Source organism: Schistocerca gregaria, chromosome 4 (assembly GCF_023897955.1).
Source record: "Schistocerca gregaria isolate iqSchGreg1 chromosome 4, iqSchGreg1.2, whole genome shotgun sequence".
Taxonomy (NCBI): Eukaryota; Metazoa; Arthropoda; class Insecta; order Orthoptera; family Acrididae; genus Schistocerca; species Schistocerca gregaria.
Window position 1 is genome coordinate 449,401,694 of NC_064923.1, and position 25,981 is coordinate 449,427,674.

The 25,981-nt window shown below is 39.6% G+C and overlaps 1 protein-coding gene across 1 annotated transcript in view; it reads right to left on the minus strand.

Moving 5' to 3' along the window:
* The window catches only part of LOC126267459 (uncharacterized protein C1orf112 homolog), a 127,059-nt gene that overhangs the window by 48,994 nt on the left and 52,084 nt on the right, over positions 1-25,981 (minus strand). Inside the window, exons 7-9 of the mRNA XM_049972729.1 lie at positions 22,398-22,540; positions 19,964-20,090; positions 14,947-15,124 (exon numbers count right to left, since the gene is read on the minus strand). Coding sequence (XP_049828686.1) covers positions 14,947-15,124; positions 19,964-20,090; positions 22,398-22,540 — 448 coding nt within the window. The remainder of the gene's footprint in view (positions 1-14,946; positions 15,125-19,963; positions 20,091-22,397; positions 22,541-25,981) is intronic.

Genomic DNA, 25,981 nt, shown 5'->3' on the forward strand with positions numbered 1-25,981 from the left:
GATACTGTAGAACATGTGACAATATTTTAATCAAATATAAATACAGATAACTGTGACCAGTTATTTTTGAAATACCTGTTTTTGTCCATAAATTAGTTTTCGATCTTTTTCAGGCACATTTTTTTCAGGTGCAAGAGGCAGAAAAATACATATTTATTTTTGTAGCATTTTGCTGGGTATTGACTCTGTGATAAGGAGATAGAAGACACTTTCATGGATCAATATGAGTGATGGATAGTCATATGGCTAATTTTGTAAAAAAACAAAATTCTTTAGTTATTGCAGCAGCGTGTGCAGTATTATTGTTAGTATCTACAGCTTCCATTTTAATTGTCCATTGACCACAGCTTCTCATTTTCATTGGCCACTGACCACAGAATTATTTGCCATTTTTGTCACCACTTTTCCTGTGAAAATTCAGAACAGCTAATCATCTAACACCTTCTCTCCCCTCCCTCACCCCCCCCCCCCTTTTTCTTAAACTTCACTTATATCTATATTATCAGCCAATAACCTAGCAAAGAATAATTCTTTTGCTCTGTAGTCAAGGAACTATGTATGACATCAATAGTTAAAAAAAACATTAACATATAAAGACAGCTACGCTCTTAATGGGAAAAATCGAAACAATATTAAAGTTCATTACTTTAATTCTGTCCAGTATATGTAATACTTTTTAAGTTTTTTGATCATTTATTTTGTTCCAAGAGCATTACTGTTTTCATGAACTGTCTCGTGTTACATTGCAACATACATGCTAATAGAAATCTAGAACAATGCATTTGTTCAAACAATGTAGACAAAAATCAAAGAACTATTTCCAAGCAAAAGTTATCTTTGAGAAAGATCACAGCAGTATGCATTAATTGAACAGTACATGCTGGGGCCTGGCTGATTTATAGTGAACAGTGATTAGTTTTGTGGGCAACAGGCAACAAAAATTAAAGCTGCAAGGTGGATATTAACAAGAATATGCAGCAACCGAAGAAATAAATTTTTCATCACAACTTACCATATAACCATCACTCACGATGGTATATTAAAGTGTTTCCTATTTTTTTTTTTATCACAGAGCCAGTACCCAACATCATGCTACAAAAACAAATATGTAACTTCTGCATGCCCCAGATGGAGAAGAGCCTGAAAATAATTGAAAACTGTTTGATTGAAATAAACAAATATTTCAACAGTGACTGGCTGCTGTTATCTGCATTTACATTTGTATATTTAACATTATTTATATTTTCCTTTCCACAAGAAGCAGTGCAAAGTGGGATTATAATACTAAGACCATATCAGAAATATTTGAACAGCTAAACACGAGACTAGAAGGTATCAAATACATGGGTGCACAAGAATGCAGTTACCTTCCTAAATGAATTAAATGTTCTACAGGTAACACAGTAAAGTTTATGAATGAATTTAAGAATTTTTTGTTTGTTCCAAAATCACCTTTCAACATTCCATCATTTTCAAAGGCTTCAAAATAAAATATGAAACTGGTCTCAAAAGATAGGAAAATATGTTATGTTCCACCATCGACTAGAGATACAGTGAGTAGATTCTTTTTTTTTTTTTTAGCTTACCAATGCTATATCAATCATAAAAAAATTGTTCAGTAGGGACACTGTACCTCCCCAACATTCTTAACCATGAGACATGTGCAAACTGCTACCAAGGAACAAATTAGAAACCAGGTGGACTAAACCACTAGGTGGCGTTGGATGTGTGTACAGCTGCTTTTTCTTTTCCATAATTACATCGTATACAAATGTCATTAGGAGACAGTTCATGGAAACCACTTTAAATTGTTTCACAAAAGGTATTTTTTTTACAAAACAATGCATAACAGTTTTTTTGAACGATTGAAAGTAATACAGTGGTAGATGCCGCTGGGCAGCACTAGGGTACTTAAGGCAAATTGTTTGTTAACAAAAATAGTTTTTTTTGATAACTTACAACATATAAATTAATAACCTCAATACAAGTTCATAAGTGCCTTTGTACACTGAAGAGCCAAAGAAACTGGTACACCTACCTAATATCGTGTAGGGCCCTCATGAGCCAGCAGAAGTGCCACAACACAACGTGGCCTGGACTTGACTAATGTCTGAATAAGTACTGAAGGGAACAGACGCCATGAATCCTACGGGGCTGTCCACAGATGCATAAGAGTACGAGGGGAGTGCAGACCTCTTCTGAACAGCACATTGCAAGGCATCCCAGATATGTTCAATAATGTTCTGGGAAGTTTGGTGGCCAGCAGAAGTGTTTAAACTCAGAAGTGTGTTCCTGGAGCCATTCTGTAGCAATTCTGGTTGTGTGGGGTGTTGCATTGTTCTGATGGAATTGCCCAAGTCCGTCGGAATGCACAAAGGACACGATTGGATGCACATAATCAGACAGGATACCTATGTACATGTCACCTGTCAGAGCCGTATCTAGATGTATCAGGGTTACATATCAGTCCAACTGCACACGCCTTACACAATTACAGATCCTCCACCAGCTTGAACAGTCCCCTGCTGACATGCATGGTGTATAGATTCATGAGGTTGTCTCCGTACTCGTACACCTCCATCCGCTCGATGCAATTTGAAACGAGGCTCATCTGACCAGGCAACAAGTTTCCAGTCATCAACAGTCCAATATAGGTGTTGACAGGACCAGGCAAGGCATAAAGCCCATACTGATGACGTTTCGCTGAATGGTTCGCGTGCTGACACTTGTTGATGGTGCAGTACTGAAATCTGCAGCAATTTGTGGAAGGATTGCACTCCGGTCATGCTGAACGATTCTCTTCAGTCGTCGCTGGTTCCGTCCTGCCAGAATATTTTTCCAGGCATAGCAATGTTGGATGTTTTAACGGATTCCTGATATTCACGGGCACATGTCAAATGGTCGTACAGGAAAATCCCCATTTCATCGCAACCTTGGAGATGCTGTGTCCCATCGCTCGTGCGCTGACTACCACACCACATTCAAACTCACTTAAATCTTGTAGCAGCAGCACCGACTTTACCCGAATCTAAGCCGCACTTTTTTTCCGGTTTTTGTAATCCAAAAAACCGCCTGCGGCTTAGAATCGAGTGCAAAGCAAGCGGAGGTTCTGAAAAATGTTGGTAGGTGCCGCCCCAATTAACTTCTGCCGTCGAATATATGTAGCGCTACACAGGCATGCTTTGTAGGCACAAAGATAAATACTGGCGCCAAAATCCTCTGCGTCAGTAAAAAAAAAAAGGTGGAAGATGAGCTTTTTTTCTCCGCCCCGAGTTTCAACTACTGCATTTTCATACATTATCCAACGAAGTAAGTACCAATTCCGTATTGTTCATCTTCGAATGTAGCAGAATTTCGATGTATTACAAAAATCCAACTGGCAAGACTGTTAAGGATGTTTGTCAATATGGCCAACTCTATGCTCTGAATTTTTTCCTACCTGTGAGAAGAGATGGTTGCTATTAGGAACCTGATGAAATGTGAATCACATACAGTATTCTCTTCACCATAAGAATAATATGAATAAAACATTTTGCCATGTATTCTTTCATGTTTGCTGCTATCTCATTTAAATCCTGTCTGCCTAATAAACTACGAAACTAGAGTGAGACAACAGCAAACGTGGAAGAATATACGTATTGTGTCATGTTTATATTCGTATTATTCTTATGTCTAATAGTGATACAGCCAGAAATGAAGCACAGCAACTGACTAGATTTTTAAATCTAAGATGACTCTAATTTCTGTGCAGAATTTGATGTACTAAAGAAGCGGCCGCAAAGATTTTCAAACGGAGAAAAATTTTCGCCTAACTCTCGTTCAGAACATGTTCTATCATACGCAGTCTATTATTTGGTTCTTGTTGATCATTATCAAAGAAAGCAACAGTGTAAGTAACAACAAATAGCAGTCTCTTGCATTGTTTCGCTACTGAGACGATTCCTCTCTCTTTTTTTTTTTTAATTGTAAGCGGCGGTAGCGCACACAAAAGCAGGCCATGCCGCGAGCGGCGACAGGCCGCATACACGCACTATCAGAATGCGACAAACAATGCATGACACAGTACAGTAATGCATTTTCAGCTTAGAGTGACACCTATAACAAAGAAAACGGCACTTATCAGATCAAAGCAAAATAAGCAATCGATTCAAACCAGACGAAGCACGTGAAAAAGGAAGGGTACCCGTATAAACACGGACGGAGCGCCTGACGCCTAGCAATGGCTACCTGGTAAATTTTAACTGCTAAGCTTACGACTCGCACCAAACTACTGTAGGTGTATCGTCATTCATTCGACCTAAATTGTCTCTCATATTACAATTTGTTTCGATTTGGAGGTGCGGCCTTAAACTTTTCTCTCTCCTTGAATTTCGAGTCTCAAGTTTCAGGTTCAGCTTAGATTCAGGAATTTTTTTTTTTTCCTTTATTTCAAGTCTCATTTTTCAGGTGCGGCTTAGATTCGAGTAAATACGGTAACTGATTTAACAACCGCGCCAGACACTTGTTGTCTTATATTCCCGTTGCTGACCGCAATACCGTATTCTGCCTGTTTACATATCTCTGTATTTGAATGTGGATGCTTATACCAGTTTCTCTTGTGCCTCAGTGTGTGATAATTTACAAAACGCAAAAATATCAGTTGAGGCATCTACCACTTATTTTTGAAGAACAGGAGGTGCTCGTGCATTGCCATTTCCATAATGGGAGCAAATGCATAAGAGCCATACAGGAATTTCAAACAATTTGTGAACAACATATGTCACTGGAACACCATATATCACTGTTATCAGTAGTATATGGTAACCATCCCGGATTGTCTTATCTAATTAAAATTCCTTGACCACCAAACATCAGTTCAGCTAAAACACCATCCAGAATTACAACCATGTAAAACAAGTGCAATATTACTCATGCTACATTGGCAGTTGTGCCACCTTACATAACTTTTTCCCATTTACTTATATCAATTTACAATTTTTCCTAGGAATCAAAGATAGCTCTTACAGAAAAAGGTATAACTATGTAATAAAGCATAAGTCGTAACTGTACCTATGATATGAAACTTCCTGGTAGATTAAAACTGTGTGCTGGACAGAGATTCGAACTAAGAACCTTTGCCTTTCACAAGCAAGTGCTCTACCATCTGAGCTACCCAAGCACGACTCACGCCCCATCCTCACAGCTTTAATTCTGAAAGTATCTTTTCTTTCAGACATATCCGAAAGAACGAACACCATTTTGATCCAGCAGCAATTATGAATTAAGACACAGAGGAATTACAGACAGTGGCTGCAAGTGGGCATTGACTGCGATCAATGGGGAAAGTTGAAAAATTTGTGCCAGACTAGGATTTGACTATTGAGCCATACGGACACAGTGGTCACTACAACTGCAAGGACTAATCTAGAACACCTTCCCATTGATTTCAATCAATGCCTGCTCACAGCCAATGTCTGTAATTTCTTTGTGTCTTAATTCCTAATAGCTGCAGAATTAAAAAATGAATGATCTCTTCAGTACAGACCAGGGTCAAACTCTTACAGGAATTGGCGAAATTCCACGAGTAATGAGGATAATGGGCAAGGGACACTACATTAGTAGTGCATCAATAAGTTGAGAAGTTGGACCTTTGATGGCTCATCTGGAGATGGCTGACAGGCACCCAGTTGAAATATTGTGCAATGAATTCAACATCAACTGGCTGCAAACCCAAATTTTATTTGAACATGAAATACATTTTTGGCCTACTGCGCAGCAGGCCAACATGAATACACTGCCCCAGCTTCCAATGGAGCCAGATCTTACTTTTGATCAGGATGAGCTCCTTTGTTTTCACTCAGACGTTGAGGCATGACATGCAATGGAAGGGTTTCGCAGTAAGGGCTCCTGGATGACAGCTGCTATTACTGCCGCTCTGGTTTTGCACCAAGATGTTCACCTCATTCAGTATGGTTGCCCAGATAGGCATTTGGTCTGGGCTTCTGATCCTCTACGTAACTATTTCGCCCTCGGTCACCACCTTTCAGAGTTCGATGCAGTTGTTCTCTTAGCTATGAATGAGTTTTCGCCCCGGGTTGTGATCCTGGCTACCCTGCCACAAAGCTTGAAACCATGCATCTTGTCACGGTCTGCTCACAGGGTGCTATACAAAAGGCGGTGCTACAGGCAATGCTCTCTCCAATGGCCCTCACCGCAGTGCCTGTGTGAATGTGTCCATGTTGATTTTACAGGACTCTTTCTAAATTCTTACCAGTTGTTGATTATTGATGCTTTCCCTAAATTTCCATATGTTATCCACTGTCCTCCTACATCAGCCATGGCTACAGTTCCTCTTAAAAAAAAACTTTCTGTTGTAGGATTGCCTTATATGCTTGTGACAGATAACAGTTCACAGTTTGTGTCTCAACCCATCTGTGGTTTCTGCCCCCTTCAAGGAATTTGCCACAAGACTGCTCCTTCTTTCTACCTCCAAATCCAATGGCTCATCTGCATGTTCATGGTTAAAATGAAAAAAGTGCTTTGTACACTATTCCATGGACAATGCTTTAACATGCTTCTTGAGTTTCTACAAGTTTACACTGGTAGCAGAGTCAGGCAGAGATACTCCACGGTTGCCAGCCATGTACCCTCATGCAACTGCTAATGCCGCCCCACCAATGTTAGTCAGCACAGGTCTCATCGCTGTTCGCTCCTGGCTCCATGGTCTGGGACTGAGTGTTCAGCTGCAGGTGCAAGTGGATTTTGGCTATGGCCCACAGCTGCTGGGCCATCTCCTCTGTATGATGCACACCAGTGAGAGGCTGGGGGCTCGCCACCATTCTCAGCTGGGTCCTCATACTATGGTGCGGGCTGAGAGTCCACAGCTGCTCCGTTCACATCCCCCTTCAGCACCTGTCTTGGCCTTACGGGGAGTTCCTGCTGCGTGGGCAGACTCACCTTCCTTGCAGATGTTGCCACCTTCTGCCTCTCCTCTGGTATCTGGTGCCCCAAAGTGTGTTGCTGGCACTTCCCTCCTGCCTCTCCTCTGGAGTCTGGCACCCCAGTGTACATTGCTGGCCCTTCCTGCGATGCTTCACCACCACCTGCACTTACACCACCATTTGGGCCGCCAGCGTCAGGTTCTTCAACACCGGCATCCCCAGCTCTCGACCGAGTGGCCAGTGCCTTCACCTTCAGTGTAATCCTACAATGTTGAGGAGGAAGATGTGTCCTTGGATGTGCGACCTCTGCCGCTACTCTCCAATTCCAGGTTGGAATCTCTTTCTGCTGTCACCGTCCATCTGTGGCATCTGCCACAGAGGTCATGGATGCGTCATCAGTCACACCTGCATTAGAGGAGTGCCATTTCCCCAAGATGGTAGCAGTGCTACAATTCTGTACTCAACACCTCGATACATGCTGCAGCACTAGCCTGCCAGTTCACTACACTTCAAATAGCCTACCAATGATGGCTGTAAAGAGGTGGCCACCACCAAAGGCTGCCTGCAGTGTGTCACAAGAACAGTGCGCACGGCACGACATCCACTGCACTGCTTACTGCAGCCTTTCTCTATAAAGAGACAGCACAGCCATGCCATTTCTCAAATTGTGTTCTACTGCTTACTGTACTGTTTCTATGTTTGTCATTTAGCTGCATGTGGGTAAATAAACTTTTGTTCTTAGTGGCCACATTATTGGTTGTGTCTAGCATTATGACATGAAAACTTTCTAATCTGGGCCACATCCACAGCCAAGAAAAAGTTTCATGTTTTGGTTTCAGATTAGTGACGTGTTAATCCAGAGAGAGAGAGAGAGAGAGAGAGAGAGAGAGAGAGAGAGAGAGAGAGAGAGAGATTAAATATAGATTTCTGAATGTGATACCCATTTTTTTTTCACAGACATCATAATGTAAACTTAGTGTGGAATGGGTCTTTAATACTCGTTTTAATACCTGAAACTCAATTGTGCATCATTGTCAATCATGAAAGCAGAAAAGTCAAGATTCACCAGAGTGAAAACGTACATTCTGTGGAACAAATGATATGCTGAAATGAACATTGCTGCTATGTGAACTGAGTTCTATACAGTGCTGCACAACGCACGGGGAACCTGCTCTTGTAAATAGTTTTTGAGCCACAGAAATTGTTCAGTATATTCCAGGAAAGTTCAGGAAGCCCCTTAATAAACTGATCTTCTTGTATGACTATTAATTTCACCACAACAGGCCGTGCCAACATCTGCGCTCCTGGAGCCTGCTAGTGTTCTGAAATCACAGTCAAGTCTGCCGATCGCTCCGGCTTCCCCCCACCACTGAGGTTTTCCAAACAGGTGTGTGACTGGGAAAGCTATATAGCTTTCCCAAAGGCTAAAGGCAACACACACAGGAAACTTAGGAAGATGTGTTTGTAACACAGTGCGACTACTTCTAGGAGGTGAATATTGCGGTGTACTTTTATAAGGAGGGTTTTATCACCAGTGTTTAATTTCAACTTTTTTCTTCCAAGACAATAACTTTATTACTTAATTAATTAAGTACAGTCAATAGTACTAATACGGTGAGCAGAATTACAAAGCTGTACATACAGGCAGTTAAACTTTGTTGTTTATAAGTTTAGAAACACTTCAATTTAGAATACGTATTATACATGGATCTATAGTTGGTGACACAGTCAGACATATGGAGTTATACAGATTAAAGTCTGTTAAACACAATTGTTGGAACAATTTAGTCAATTCACAAGAGTGGGGGAGGGAGGTGGTTTGGATTCATGTGCTGAACCAAACACTGAAACAACTTTAGCAGCTTGTCTACTCAGTCAAGGATACTGCTCTTGTAGTAGCATTTTACAAAATTCTTGTGGATTCCTCGACTGCACAAACGGGGAACACTCTTACAAACACATTGAAATCAGTGTACAGCTGTGCAAAGTCCAATAAATGTTTCAATTACTGAAATTTAGTCAGTCATATCCACAAATGACTGCTCTGAGTTCCGGAAAATGTTCCATGTCACACACTAGAAGCTGATTTTTCCACAAGATTAATTTTTCTTCAATTGCATCTGTTACCAAATGATAATACTCTTGCATTAAGACACTTACTGAACTCAATTTTTTTCCTAATAGCTGAGTTCAGTTCAGCTAGCATTCATATTGTCTTTGTGGCTAGTGTTGTAATGACATTTCAAGGACTGCTTTTGTGGCTCATAATAGTATGACGGCACATTACGCACTTTGCATCGCCTTCAAACTACAGAAAAGTAAAGCAATTCCCATTATGCACTGAATAATGTAGTTTCTCAACTTTTTCTTTTTTCAGATAAATGCACAGAAGTCATAGTATTCCTAATGCAGAACATGAACCTAAGTTAGCACATGTACTACCACTAGCAAAATGCTTGGCACGTGACGAGGTGACTATTATGCTTTAGCGGAGTTGGCCTGCAGCCTTCATTTTCCTCTCCCTCCTCTCCCTTCAGCCCCACTTACTTCCGTGCTCACAGTACTAGACAAGAGCATGGCTGGAATGCTCACAGGTGGTGCTTCGCCAGGCTTGCACTATAAGAAAGTAATACATTCTGAGCTTTTTTTTTACAGATGTTCATCTGTGGCAGCTTGCTGCTTCTACTTCATTGTGGAATTTCTTAGTACCACTAATGGATGTGTACATTATTAACAACACCAAAAATATACATCTTATATAAAATCTGACTGCTGTACATCTTCAATGGAATAATGTGTGTAACCCACAAGAGTACCACCTAAGCACTGGGCAACGTCTGTGGCAGTAGCCACTAGGAGGAGACATAATGGTCGAGCGACAGAGCACGATGATTGCACAAGCGCATTCAGTGCCACCTGCCACATGCGTCTATATAGGCAATCACTACCCAGCATTGCTCTCATTCAGCTCTGGCTCCGCATGCAATTCACTTTGTTATGAAACTGTTTGTAACTGTTTTACCATGTGGTACCCTGAACATTATACTTGTTGTTAAACCTTGTCTTTGTAATCAGAAAATACAGGAGGAGGAGGAGGAGATTAGTGTTTAACGTCCCGTCGACAACGAGGTCATTAGAGACGGCAGAAAATACAGACCTGCGTACACTTGTTCCTGCAGTGAGAGTGCATTTTTACGTTATGGGTTACAACATATCTGTCAACAATCTTGGGCATTTTATATTTGCAACCACGGACCCTCTGCTCCAGGCTGCTTTATCGGGTGTGTTGATGGTGATCGTGCACCAACAGTTTTTGAAATAGCAGTTAGAATGACAGAAACATCTAGAAGCCTTGGAGTTAGAGTGACAGAACTGTCAGGAAGGCTGGTTGTCTGCATTGTTCTCCTGGCAGTCAGCTGTGACTCGGCTACCGTTCCCGCCTTTCGAAAAGACAATGGAAGAGTTGGCGGCATATAAGAAGCACCTCTGGCAGCATTTTGACACATTCCACGTAATGGATTGAGGTGTGGTCAAATCACTTCTCCTGTCATGGATCTCACTCAGTAGATACCAGCTTTTGTGCAAACTGGTCAGTCTCATGGAATCGCTATACCTGAGCTATGATGAAATTTGTGCTTTGTTAACCATCTATTTGCAATGCCAGTGCCACACCATTGCTGCCAACATGGAGTTTTATCAGTGCCTTAAACAACCTAACCAATCATACCATGGGAGGTTGAAATGCAGGAACTCAGTACGAAATGGCGGTTTGTGGCTCCTGTACATAAGGAATCATATGCCTTAGCCTGATACGGGATGCAATTATTATGGTGACCCATGTGGCTGCAGAAGTGGTGAAAGATTACATCTTACAACAGGTGCAACGGTACATTCAACAGGGCTGACCAGATGGTATTCCCGGTTGGGACTTAATGCGCAACTATTTTCACCTTTGCCACCAGCACATCATGGTGAATTCTGTTATCCACCTCGCTATTGAGCAGGGCCTCCTTGGATGGTCCCAATGAAACCTTTGCCCTGATAATACTATGTCTTCTGCACAAAGGTCACTGGGGAGCCTCTCACATTAAACTGCTTGCTCAGCGCCATATATACTGGCCGGGTATATACCGACAGGTTGAGCATCTTGTTTGCAGCTTTTCTCAATGCAAACAGCAAGCGGTATTCTGCCAGATGTTCTCTTTTTGGTCGATGCCCTCACACCAGTAGGAGTGGGTTCACGGCGACTTCGTAGGACTCATTTTGGTTATGACTTGGCTGACTGTCATTGATGTAGACACAAACTTTCTGAACATGGTCAACTGTCAGTCCAGGAGTGCAGGAGCAATTGGTAGATTCTTCACTATTGTATGTCTTCTTCTAATGCTGGTGTAAGATAGTGGACTGCAATTCTGTTCCCGTTACGAAAGTGTTCACCACTCGATGTTACCGCCTTCCCCACGCCAGTAAAGTGGTGAGGCTGAAAGGCTTGTGCGCATGTTCAAGACACAGGTGTGGAAGTATGTGGCTGATGCTTGTCTGGAATGCTTCTCTGGATGAAACTCTTACATTGTTTTTCTCGAGTTCATAAAGGTCACCACCAATAGAGGAGAAAAGTCCGGCGGACCTCCTCTATAATCATCAGCCCTGCACATTGTTCCAACTCATGCTGCCATCACTCGAGTTGGCATTATGGATGGCCCCACCTTACTTTTCGCGGGTGCCCACATGTGGATGCAGGTGTTCAGATGCCAGGACAGGTGTATTTCAGCATTCGTAAGGCAGCAGTGGGGCCACTGTGTACACATCCTGGCCTCTGGGGACAGGACAGTGATGCATCACCAAAATCAGCTGTGCCTGGAGTAGGCGACTCACCAGCTGACCCTGTAGCAGTTGGCCACTGTGACGACGTTGCTGACCCTTATTTCGTCTCCATCGCACCCTCTGCCCTCTCTCCTCCTGCTCTCAAACTCTTCCTGTCTTCAGGCTCTCCATCCTGTGTGGCGTCCGCAGTCTGCTCTCGTTTTCCTCTGTTTGCAGGCCGCATGAGATGGACCAGATGTCAGAAGATGACCTTGCTGTATTACCAGCCCCACTGGTACCACTCCTGCCACTACTGTTTCCTTCTGTGCCAGGAGCTAATGTAGACATTGTGTGGCCACATTTACCTGTGTCAGAGACACAGCATTGCTGACTGTGCTGCCAGGAGGGGATGTTCTAGCTGTACACTGCTGTCTGCGAACAACCTGGAGCTGATGAAGCTGGACAGGCTGCTCGACACCCCCAATGACATCGGCCTACTTCGATGCACTACAGGGTTTTCTGGCTGGGCAGGGGTCAATACGTCGAGACACAGCTCATCACGCCTCCATGGACAAAGGAGTGTGGTATCCCACCAGACTACTACCTAAGCATTGGGCACCAGTCAACGTCTCTGTCAGTGGCCACTAGGAGAAGAAATGGTGGCTGAGTATCAGTGAAGGACAACTGTGCAGGTGAATTCAGTGCCAACTGCCACACACATCTATATAAGCGTTCACCATGCAATACTCCCTATCATTCAGCTTTGGCTCCACGTGCAATTCACTTAATTATTGAACTGTTTGTAACTGTCTTGGCATATGGCACCCTGAACATTGTACTTGTTGAACCTTGCATTTGTGACTGGAAAATACAATTGCTCTATCAGTGTTGGTGTGTTTTTATGTTATGCTTTATACCATGATCACTGTAAGTAAGTGTTGTAAACTGTTTTTCTGCTTGACATTGAGTGGCTACAACAGCCTAAGAATTATCATATGGGCCTCAACATATTGTACATGTACATATTTTGTGACAATTTTGCTATTACCTTTTAACTTAAAATATGTTTATGATTTTTGTTATGCATTCCAAATCCACGAGAACCATTTTACTTTGGATCTGTGGAAAGATAACTAGCCTTTTCTTGTAAATATGTATTATGTATTCTTGTTTTATGAGATGTTTTACATACTTGAAGATATCCTCACTATGATACTATGGAATACAAAGTACACCTCATCTAATCTAACAATTCCCACGAAGTGGTTTTGTAACCATTTTCAATTTTGAAATAGCTGATACGTTAATAAGTAAAGCTTCAATAATTTTGAAATACCACACTCAATGAAAAAATATAATAAAATTGTTTAACTTTTGATAGTAATGTTGCTTACATGAGCAACAATGCATCAGTTATTTATGAGAAAATAGAGAGTTAATTAACAAAGAGCAGTCTCAGCCTAGACTGTAATACTAGGGTTGCCCAGAATGTAATGTAATACATTTCTTTTCTTCGACAATTCTTCATTGACCATAATGAGAATTACACATACGCAAGAATGGCATTCTCTCTACACCCCTATTTTTCCACATAATCTCCATCCTGTTCTACAGCCTACCTCCAGTGTGAAAGAAGGGCATGTGTGCCCTTTCGGTACCAATCTTTGTCCTGATGGTGGATCCAGTGCTTCACTGTGTGAACTTCCTTTGCTGATAGATAGATGCAGTGCCAACTGCCGAGTCATAATGTGGACGGAAGTGATGCAAACTTGGCACGCTTACTCAGGAGGCTTCAAATAATACATATGTAATGTTTCACATTTGTTTTTGGCTGAGAAAAAAAAGTTGTGCATTATTTGCTTCAGAACCCTCATATTTGACCATAAGATGCCATATACATCTGATCGGCCTCATATATATGTCTACATGGTGAAGCTGTGCAATGATTCCTGTACATCATATTTCTGCTGTCATTGGCCTATTCCACCACAGAGACTTGCTGAACTATCATGTTATGACCATATGGTCCACTCTGACAGCTTCTTGCATCAGTATTGATAGGAGCTGATATTTAGAGCTATGTAGTACATTAAGTCAGTGATAGGTAACTGCTTGGACTATTGTGAAGCACTCACGACCTGAATGCTTTCACCGCTAAATATATTAACAGGTGGCACTTTTCCATTTCGCTGTATTAATTTTATTTGTTCACAACTAGTTTCATATAAGGGGGCATTCAAAAAGAAACAAGCCAGAGTCTCGAATGCGTATACTGGCAACAGAGGAGAGTAATATCGTGGCTTGTGTAATGAGGTGTGGTTCCAACCAGAGTGTGGAAGTTCACAGCCCATCATCGCTAGAAGGCACGAGTGCACGTCATGTGACTATACAGAGCTAGCAGCAGTATGCATCAATCGCGCAACACTGCCAGTTTTGACATTCTTCTTTTACCAAGATGCCCCCCTTCTGATTCACTTCCTGCAGTAAGGGACAACAGTGAATGCCCATTGTTACTCGCAAACCTTGACCAACCTTCACCAAGCAATCAAATCAAAACGACCACGCAGTTTCACCGATGGGGTCATTCTGCTCCACAACAATGCAAAGTCTCATATGGCCAACACAGACATGGCACTCCTGCAGAAACTCAAATCTGAGGTTCTTGGCCACCCTCCACACAGTCCAGACCTCTCTCCCCTGCCATTACACCATTTTTGGTCCCCTTAAAAAGGCTCTGAGGGGCAAATGATTCACCTTGGGTGACAAAGTCCAGCAGTATTTGCAGAACTGGTTAACATTGCAGCCCCGGGAATTTTATGAGACAGCCATTCACTGCCTTATGTCACAATGGGACAAGTGTCTCAACAACCAGGTTCAATACTTCCAACATACAGGTACTGGCTTCTGTAATTATGCCTCTGGCTCGTTTCTTTTTGAACACCCATTATATTACCAGAAATGTGTCAATTTGCATGCAACCTTGTCCTTGCTTTGTTTTGTTTGGAGAACTCTATTGAACAATATCCATATTTTGTGTTTGAACACTATTTATTAAATATTCCATAAAAAATTAAGTTTACTTAAAGCTCTAGCACATAAGTAAAAACATTTACATAGAAAGTGTTAATTTTTCAGTCTGACATGAAGCTCTTTGAGCAAATATGGGTAACTTAGTAATATGTAGAATACATTGTTTGTAGCTTGTTTCATGCAGAATACTTACATGTGTCCAATTTGCTAAAAATGACATGGAGTAGATTGTTACCACTATCCTCACTTAGCCATAATGTCCTTGTACTATGTTCGCAGTGAGTGAGCTTCTTCATTATTCCGATTGACAATCCAATAAAGCCAGGTAAATCTTCATCTTCACTTACTGTCTCAATTTGTACAAAGAATTCCTGTAAAAGAAACAAACCTCTTTGGTCTTTTTAAAAAGTGTAACACCTATCTATATTGAGTGTAATATATACAAGGAGTAAAATAAATTTCAGTTGTTAACTATAAACAGATCCCTGGATAAAAACAGCAGTATATGGAAATAAATTATTTATTGTAGTTTGCTTTACATACACATCTACACAGAAAGTTCTGAATACAATAGCCCTGGTGAACATCATTGGTGTAGATGATCTACATGAGGAGCTGCAATGGTCACGAAATTAAAGTCCATTAATTTGCATTAAAATTGTGGGCACTGGCATACACGGTGGGGTGGAAAATGGAGGAAATGGTAACATCAATAGCTATTTAAAGTGTTTACTTGACAATAAAATTACCCTGAATATAACAAGACATATTTTTTGAAGAGGTTCCTTGAGAAATTTATTGTTAAGGTATTCTGACAAAAATTAATTTTTAATTAATGTGCAAACTGATTTTCTGAGATAAAGTAGCTTAAGATCTGCCTAAAAAAGTTAACACCTTCTATTGTAAACAGTCCTGGTGTTTCCAGGACTGGTGTTTTCTTAGATACCTTAGATGATGTTGATATGCAAGTAGTTTTTTTGTCAAAACCCACAGGAAGTCTCTTATTTAGCAGTGTTCTGCATTGTAAAATAAGACCCGTCCTCTTCATCATTGTTATGCACCAGCCTGTACTTGCTTTTGACTTCCGCATTTTTGAGAATCAGGAAGCCTTAATTCAATTTCTCTTGGATATACTGAACAATCTAGTGCTCCACATTACGAAGTCTTCCCTGATATGGTCTCAAGAAAGCTTGCATGTAGAACCAGTGATTTATAATTTATTCTTTATCTGACATCACCTATTAACATTCACTTTTGTGATATCAAGTTTTCTTCCTGTTGCATGGTAGTTTGTAACATCTGCACTTAAAAATTAGTTTCTTGTTTCCGTGAACCAACTAAGAACTGAAAACTCTTAGAAATAATTTTATCAGCAGTTTCAAGGCTGTGATTTACATTCATTATCAATTGCTACAATTTACTGTTCTGCACTAAGCAAAATGAATAATTAAAAAAATGTTATCCTCTTAGCTAATTAGAGCACTATTAGCCGAAATTGTTGCCAACCTTGAAAATCACAATGCTATCAAGCAGTAGCTGCTCTAGTACCATTGTTGAACCTTGTGTTTCATTTATTACGCCATGTATCAGGTGTTCTGTGTGAACATGTTTATTACAATTACTTTCTCTCCTGTAGAACTGTAAACCACTGCTAAGTATTCATCCATCTGTCAAGCCAATTCGGATTTGACTACATTAAGATGAGGGCGAACTGCAGTTAAAACATTGTAGATGTTCATGAAAAGTAACATAGACAAGCTTGGATTCCCATGCTTGGCAGCATGACGAAATTTGCTGCCCACTTGCCACTACCCTTCCCACAACTGGCTATGCTGGTGCCACTGCATCCCATCCTTCTCAAATCCTCAAATTAAATTGTGAGTAACTTCAACTATCAAAGCTTCATCTGCAAATGTGACAACCCCCCTGTATTATGTTACTACATAACATAAAAATGTTAACTTCAACAATAAAGCTTTATCTGCTAACGTGGGTAGACCCTTTATTTTTGTAATAATGAATTTGAGAAAAATCTCATCTTGTAGTCAGTTAAAAATTGCATTAATTCTGCAAACACTGATGTATTATTTCCACTGTTCATTGAAGCCACAAATTCATGTTTATAAATGGGCACCACTCTTGTAGATCCATTCAAAAGAGGAAAGGGGGGAGGGGGCAAGAAGAATTTTCACCAAATTACACGATGATCATTAATAGCTTATCTTTAGGTTACGCTATATTTCTCTGTATTGAGGTAATGTAGTTGGTAATTGTTTGTTTATGGTTGTATAAAATATTAAGTTAATTTAGGACACAAAACTGACACTGTATGTTAATAAGATTACATGAGACATAGATCTTAGTGGAGATCACTGATCATTGTGTTTGGCACTCAAACAACTATAAAAAAGTCTTTATTTTGTTTCCCCATCAGAGAATTTATGGTGCATTGAAATAACAAAATATCACTAAAAATAGTTAACCAGGAATAACAAATCAGTAAGTTAACAAATCACCACAGCATCTTAACACCAACTTAAAGAAAAACAAGACATTAAAAAGTACAACTTCCATGAGACAATACATAAAAGAATATATTTCATTGTAATATCCAGCCAATAGGGAAAACAAAGGTTAAATGTAAGTTACACATGCTGTACTGTGGGGTGATCAGTATGTATGGAAATGAACACACTTTATACACAGCAAACACACTTTTATTGTTCCACGACGGCAGTTTCAAAAGTCTATGATGCCATTATTTAATCTTAATGGAACTTTTTATAAAACTGCTATGACTTCATGTAATGTAATGCAGCAATTTTATAAGAAGTTACGTGAGATAATATAATGGCAGCACCATACCGGTCATCTTGGAACAACAAAATCATGCTCACAGCATATGAAGTGTGTTCATTTCTAACTGTAAACTGGCTTCGGGCAATGCTATACCCAGGAGCAAAGTTCAATGTTCGCCACATGGCAGTAACATTTGACACTTGACATGAGGTACACACAGACTTCCAAGAAATGTCATTATGAATAAAGCAGACCAAGAAAACTATATCAGAAATGAATGAATTTCAAGAAATACAACTTTGAACAAAAAGTACTGGCACACAAGAATATTTCAAACGTGTCTTAACATACACTACTTAATGACCACATAGGACACTGTTCTTAATCTATAAAACAATTATATCTACATCAACAATAGTGTCTCCAAACCACAGTGAAATGCATGGCAGAGGATAATGGGTATGTTATCACAAGTTAGGGTTTCCCATTCAAATTACACACAGAGCATGGGATGAACGACTGCTTGAATGCCTTTAAGTGCATGACACAAGTAGTCTGTCTTTGGGGTCGCTGTGGAAGTGATGCATAGGAGGCTAAGTGCTATCTCTAGATTCTTCACATAATACTGGTTCTTTAAATTTTGTAAGTAGACTTTCACAGCATAATATGCTTCTATCTTTAAGAATCTGTCAATTCAGTTTTTCAAACACTTCCATAATGCTTCCCTACGAGCGCAAAAGAAAAAAAAAAGAAAAATAAAAACATCGTAAGGTTATTCATGGCACCCTTCTTTGTACATGTTTTACATTCCTGTATAGTATGGGTCCCACACACTTGAGCAATATTCTGAAACAGGATGCACAAGTGATTTGGAAGCAATCTGTTCTGTAGACTGACTGCAGTACCTCAGCTCCTACCAATGAACCAAAGTTCACAGCCTGTTTTTTCCTATGACTGAACTTATGTGATATAATTTCATTTCATGTTCCTACAAATTGTTAAACTCAAGGATTTGTACGAGTTGAGTTATCATTGTGAATCTCTGATACTGTAGTCAGAATACTATGTTTTATCGTCTTGCGAATAGCATAATTTTGTGTCTGTGTACGTTTAAAGTAAGTTTCAATCTTTGTGCCACTTTGAAATCTATTGCAAATGATGGTGAATCCACTGAAACGTACGAAGTGATGACAAATAAACTGACTGACTGATCAAGGCTTTACTGTAAATAGTCCATAGTTGAAATAATCTAGTTGTTGAGATATGTACATTCTACAGCAATCCTTGATGCTAAATTATTTTAGAAATGATGTGTGACTGTTCCAATAGCACTCCATGAACAAAATAAGTGTCATTATCTACAAACTTTATTAGTCATACAATATATGATGTTGCAAATTATAGCATCACACAATATGATGTTGACTGGTATTGGTCACAGAGCAAGTTTTCTGAAGCCAAAGCTTTCACGTCATTTCACTTGGATGCTCTAAATTGTTCTGGTTGGATACGTAATTGGCAAGATTCAAATATGCAGCAGGGCAGTTTTCCTTTTCAGAATTTTAAAACAACTGTAATGTATCTGATCTTCATTTTACAATAAAAAATAAAGCTATCCACATAATGGAAGTTGGTAAAATATCATTGTGCTTTAGTAGGCAAAGTCCTATTGCCTGCAGTGTGCTCTCACCTCATTATGACATTAGAACTGTCAGACGAAGTTGAACATGGACTCCGCATCATGGTGCAACTTGGCAGTATCAACAGGCAAGTCTAAGCTGCCCGATCATGCAACTAAGACTTGGTTTCACAAGCTGCAACATGGTTGCAAATGGATCAGGGGCCCAAAAATGTAGAATAAATTTCTTTATTTCATGTCTATGGTCACAAATTTGTAAGTCCTCAAACTATCGGTTTTGGTCAGCAATGACCATCTTCAGATCTGTTTAATAAAAATGTCTTAATATACTGGAGCCACAGAGGCATCATAAAAAGCTAAACACAAACTGTTTTGAACAGTAGTGCTGTTGACAAGATGACTTTTGTGTATACTATTATTTATGTATGTGTGATGATGCTAGCACTGATTTTATGTTTAGCTTTTGACTATGCCACTTTGGCTTCAGTATATTATCACATGTTTTTATAACACAGATCTAAAGATAGTCATTGCTGACCGAAACCGGTAGCCTGAGAACCTGCAAGTTTGTGCCCATGACGTGAAGTAAAAGAAATTCAAACTATGACTTGACTAGTGGTGCCCAAAGGGAATGTACCAAATTCTGGGATGTCTGTACAAAATGAACAATTTATCTTTAAACAACAAAAGTAATTCCATTGGTATTACTGTAGGCTATAAACACTGCCACTCTTGCAACGTGATCAAATAAAAATATAATGGCCATCTTTACCTGTACAAAACAACGGTCCTCAAGGAGATGGCTAAGTAAGGGATCTGCACCAATTGAAAGATACCTCTCAATTTCTTCTGCGATCCCAGTGGGAACTTTCTTCCACAACAGGAAATGTGGTGAGAGCCTGTTAAAACAAAAACAATACATAAGGCAGCAGACTGCGAAAAGAAGAAAAAATATGAACGACCATCAATAAAGCCAAGTTATCTCCAGAATTAAAATTTCCATAGTATAAGTGAACTTATCAAATGTTTCTCTGCTCCTTAATTATCAATCAATTGGCTCATGTTTTATGTCTTCAAACAGGGAGGAGGCAGCCTGCATGAACAAAGATCACTGCTTCTCACAAGAACTGTGTGGCACTCTGTTAGTGTAGGAACCTGCGTTTGACTGTGGTTGGCATATTGTGAGTTTTGACCCATGAGAAGCTAATCAATTTGGTGCATAAAAACACATCGTTGAATGATACACGTAATGTGGAGTGCAAAGATGTATCAAAAGAGCTGTACCTATGGAAGGAAATATGCCCAAATCTAAATCAAACCATTATTAACACCTTAACTTAACGATTTTTTTTTTTTCAAATTACATTCCAAAAAATAATTAAACTGGAAGCAGTCTTGATAGCATCAATTTTTAAATGCGGTGAGTAGTTTCGATCTTATTGTAAGATCTTCAGACTTAAAATGCACGAGAATCCTTATAAGTCTATAAAGGATGAAATCGTATATTGATAAAACAGTAAAGAACACTGATATATCATAGATGTCTGCCAGAGGTTGCTTGTGGCTGGTGGTGTACTGCAACGTGAAGGACGCCAGCTACTAATTAAATATGTGAAGCCCCGCCCAACGTCTCCAGCATAACGTCATGGATAGACAATCACATAAGTTGCATTTCTGCCGCTTAAGAAAGTAACGTGTTAGTTACTATTAAGTCATTATTGCCATCTACAGAACTTATAAAACAAGTTAAAATCTTATAGCTTATAAAAATATAGTGCATAAAGGTAATTACTGGACCTAAATAGTGTGGCCCTCTATCATATACGTTATCGACCAAAGCAAAGATGATAACAAAGACACCACTATAGTAACGACGGCTACCTACTCGTCTTACTAGGGCCAAAGAGGCTATCTATGGGGAAAGCATCCTGGTCGCTTTAAAGTTACCAGGGAGACCCAACAAAGGTCAGTCAGTACATGATATGAGTTAAGTGGTATGTGCATAAGTTACTGTTACCATTAAAATTTTAATTAAAAGACATCTCGTCAAAATTAATGTTACATCTAGACTGCGATATTAGAAGCGGAATGTTACAGAAATTTATAAAGTAAAAGCTATATTACCATTACGGTCATTGGTCTGCATAGAATGCAACATGATGGCTATCATGAGCGTAAAATTAATGACATTATGCCACTAAAGAACAGATAAAACCACTGTCTGGATGGTCAAGTCATGGGCGGACGAAATTATTTACACTGATCATCAAGCTTTAGCATTCTTGCTGGAGAGTGGTTTATTACACAACCTTCTAATAGGTGGGCCTTGTTTTTACAAGAACTTCAAATATAAAGTAATTACATAAAGGGTTCTCAGGAACAAGTCCCTGATGCATAGTCAGAGTACCTTTACGCATGAATGAAATGAAATACATTATAATCTCCAAGTTATATAAGTAATGAAGTAAGAACACTAGCCTTAAGAATACAGCAGGCAATAAAAACTTATGAATATTAATTAACAAGTTGTTTTGTGGCAAGAATAATGTTTTGACACATCGTTAAATATCTGTATGAAACAAAATCACAAATACGGTCTCCCACTTATAAATCCCTGAATCTTCACCCTTTTGTTTTAATAAGTGGTAGCATACAGATGTATGCTTGGATCCATTGTACCAGCATTGTTAAAAAATGTGTATTTCAACCATACATTAAGGGTGTTGAATAAAGTTATAACAAAAGCAAAATTTATTTGCATACTTAAGATGCCAACTACTATATATTCATCACTTCACTCACTGCCTAGATCCTGCATCCAGAGGTTAGGAGCAGAGAAGGAGAATTTACGCGATATTCTGAGGAGTGATCCTGCATTGACAGTGTCACAATCACAACTAAACACAATTGAATTAACATGAAGCAGTATATAACGCAAATTATGAATATTGACCCTGAATATATTGATGTTGAAGGTCTGTTGATATTGGCATCAGTCAATGTTCACCCAGGATTGTGTACAGATTCATAAATTACCTTCAAATTTCCTTCAACTATTCTTTCCAATCAATTTTTCCAATTATTCAAGCAGTTATTACTCAATTTCCATCATCTACCTACATATACCTATTCAACAACCACAATGAAACTGCGTTAAACTTTTATTGTGATTTTCTTCAGTAAGAGGGACTTAAGGAATAGCTTACCTATGAAGTGTAATCAGAAGGTGAAACAAGTCTGTGTAACTGTCACTTAAGTAACCGGCATAGCTTTCACACAATTTCAAAATAAGTTTCAGCTGAAATGATGTCACCTTCAGGTTTTTTATGATATCTGGTTTGTTATATTCCTGAAAAAAAAGCAGATGTACTTAAATTAGTACACACACACTGAAAGCTATAAACAAAATTGAAATCAAAACATATACATCACTATAAGTAATGGCTGCAAGTCACAAATTTTGCTGCACAAACATGCAAACAAATTTAAATAAAAATATTTAACAAAACTGATTAATTACCTTCTCATAGCATTAGTGATAGTAATGCATGAAGAATATGAACTGATAAGTTATTGTACACTGCTGTGTCATACACTTAATGTATGAGAAATGGGGAGATACAAGCCACATCCTCATGTTTACTTGAGAACAGCTCAAGAGTGATGTAACATAAGAATGCACATTAACACAGCAGTACAGTGTCACAGAAGCTTTCACTTTAAACATTTGAAATGATAGCACTTGCACTAGTAAAATGCACATACTCTCTGCTCTTCTGACACATTGGTTGGTTGGTTCGAGAGAGGCGACCAAACAGCGAGGTCATCGGTCCCATCAGAAGGATGGGGAAGGAAATCGAGCATGATCTACCACAGAAAGCTTCCCAGCATTTGGCCGAAGTGATTTAGGAAAATCATGGAAAACCTAAATTGAGGTTGCCGAATGTGGGTTTGAACTGTTGTCATCCTGAATGCATCTCAGTGTGCTAACTACTGCACCACCTCAGTCAGTCCTTACACATTGAATACTTGTGTTCGACTGAGGTTCTACACTGAATTTTTACCCATTATAGACAAAGTTCTTACTGTTTCCTTCTCTGAATCTCAGAATATGGGTAGTTCCTTAGTCACTTCAATGGGAGCTCACTGATAACCTGACCCTGCTAGAAGTGGCCATAGAAGCATCACCTAATAGATGCATTCTTATCTTTGGAGGGCCTATGACACTGCCTTCTATCCCCCCAGTGCACGTACATAGTCCTTTCTCCTTTTCTGCCCCCTTCTACCAGCGCAACGTCCCAGTGCTACACGTAGCAGTCCCCTCCTTTCGCCACCACGTCCCTACACGGCACCACAAGCAGCACTAGTATCTTTCCCCATCGATACCCTGCTATTCCTCGCCCTCCCTGCCCCACTGCTTATCCCAGCACAAACTGCTTCTCACCGCAGATGCAGTCAGACCTTAGCTACAGGAGATTATGGTAGCCATGTGTGTGTGAGTTGTGTTTGTGTGAATATGACTGAATTTTCTGCATTTGATGAAAGATTCGGTCTGATAGTTGAATAAACCTAGCATTCTTTCTCACTGTGCCTCTCTGCGACTCAACGTCTCCTCTATGAGGTGAGCAACAATTTATATCCTTTTGATAGCATTAATATTTGTATTAGATAGATACTTACTTTTCCAGTCTATAGACAGCTGATAGTCGCCTCATGAAGTTACATAAATGCTTTGAAGTATTAGATGAAGACAATGAGTAACAATGGCTATTTTCAAAGTAGGTGTTTTTCTCCTAACATACATTATTGAAGTAATTACTACAGTTACAGTTTGAGTATTTAGTCCTTGTCTTTATTTCTTGTTAGTACACTTTACAAAAGTATCCAAGACTAGTTGTTTCTGCCTGTTAATGTACAGCTTGTTTCATTTCACATCCCTGAAGGCTCTCCAATACAGAATTTATGGAATTGAATCCATATCTATATCTACATCTACTTCAGTACTGTGCAGTCCACTTCACAGTGTGTGACGGAGGGTACCCAATACCACTACTAGACATTTCCTTTCCAGTTCCACTCATAAATAGAATGAAGAAAAAATGAATGTCTATATGCCTCCATATGAGCCCCAATTTCTCGAATCTTATCTTCATGGTCCTTAAGCGCAATGTATTTTGGAGGCAGGATTGTTCTGCAGTCAGCTTCAAATGCCAGATCTCTAAATTTTCTCACTAGTGTTCCTTTAAAAGAAAATTGCCTTCTCTCAAGGGATTCCAATTTGAATTACCGAAGCATATCTGTAACTTCTGCATGCTGTTTGAATGTACCAGTAATAAATATAGCAGCTTGCCTTTGAATGGCTTTTATGTCTCGCTTTCATCCAACCTGGTACGGATCCCAAACATTTGAGCAGTACTCAAGAATACATTGCACTAGTGTCCTCTACGCAGTCTCCTTCACAGATGAAACACATTTTCCTACAAATCTCCTAACAAACAGAAGCAGACCATTTGACTTTCCTGTCACAATCCTTACATGCTTGTTCCGTATCATATCATTCAGTTTAAATGACGTCACTGTGTCAGAGTAGGACACCATTAATGCTATAACCACACAATATGTGTATGTTTTTCCTCCTCATCTACAAAAACTTACATTTTTTCTACATTTAGGGCTAGCTGCCAATCATAACACCGACTAGAAATTTTGTCTAATTATTTTCTGTCATCCTTAGTCACTCAACTTCGACACCTTGCCGTACACTACAGAACCATCAGCAAACAACCACAGCTTGCTGCCCCTCCCCCCTTTCTGCCAAATGTAGAATAATAGCGGCCTTATCACATTTCCCTGGTGCAGTCCTGACAATCCCCTAGTCTCAGATGAACATTCGCTGTAGAGGACAACATACTGGGTACTATAATTTAAGAAGTCTTAAACCCACTTCCATATGCTCATACCTTCTTTAACAGCTTGCAATGGGGCACTAAGTCAAATGCTTTCTGGAAATCTAGAAATATAGAATTGGCTGTTGCCCTTCATCCATAGTTTGCAGTATATCATGTGGGAAAAGGGCAAGCTGTGTTTTGTATGAACGATGCTTTCTAAAACCATGCTGATTCGCAGAAGTAAGTTTCTCAGACTCAAGAAAATTTATTATATTCAAGCTGAGAATATGTTAAGGATTCTGCAGTTCTGATGTTAGGGATATTGGTCAGTAATTTTGCAGATCTGTTCTTTTGCCCTTCTGTGCTTTTTTCCAGTCGCTGGGACTAGAGATTCACGATAAATGCAAGCTAAATGAGGGGTCAATGCCATAGAGTACTCTTTGAAAAACCGAACTAGGATTCCATCTGGACCTGGTGACTCATTTGTTTTCAATTCCTTCAGTTGTTTCTTACAATCAGGGTGCTTATTACTATGTCTTCCATATGGGAGTCTGTCCAATGGTCAAATGAAGGTATGTTTGCATGATTCTCCTGCATGAATGATTTACAGAATGTGAAATTTAAAACTTTTTGGTTGACAATAAGGAATTATTTAGGGGTAAAGGAAACAACTTATCGAAAGGCAGAGGCACTGTGTCATCGACAGATACACAAACGAAAGTTACAGAGCTTTGCTTTGCTATCTTTCAGAATGAAACACACACACACACACACACACACACACACACACACACACACACTTGCCCACACCTGTCTCCCTACATTGTGCTTGCTTAATTGCTATAATGACATCATGATCGCTGATCCCCATTTCTACATTGATGTTGTCGATAAAGTCCAGC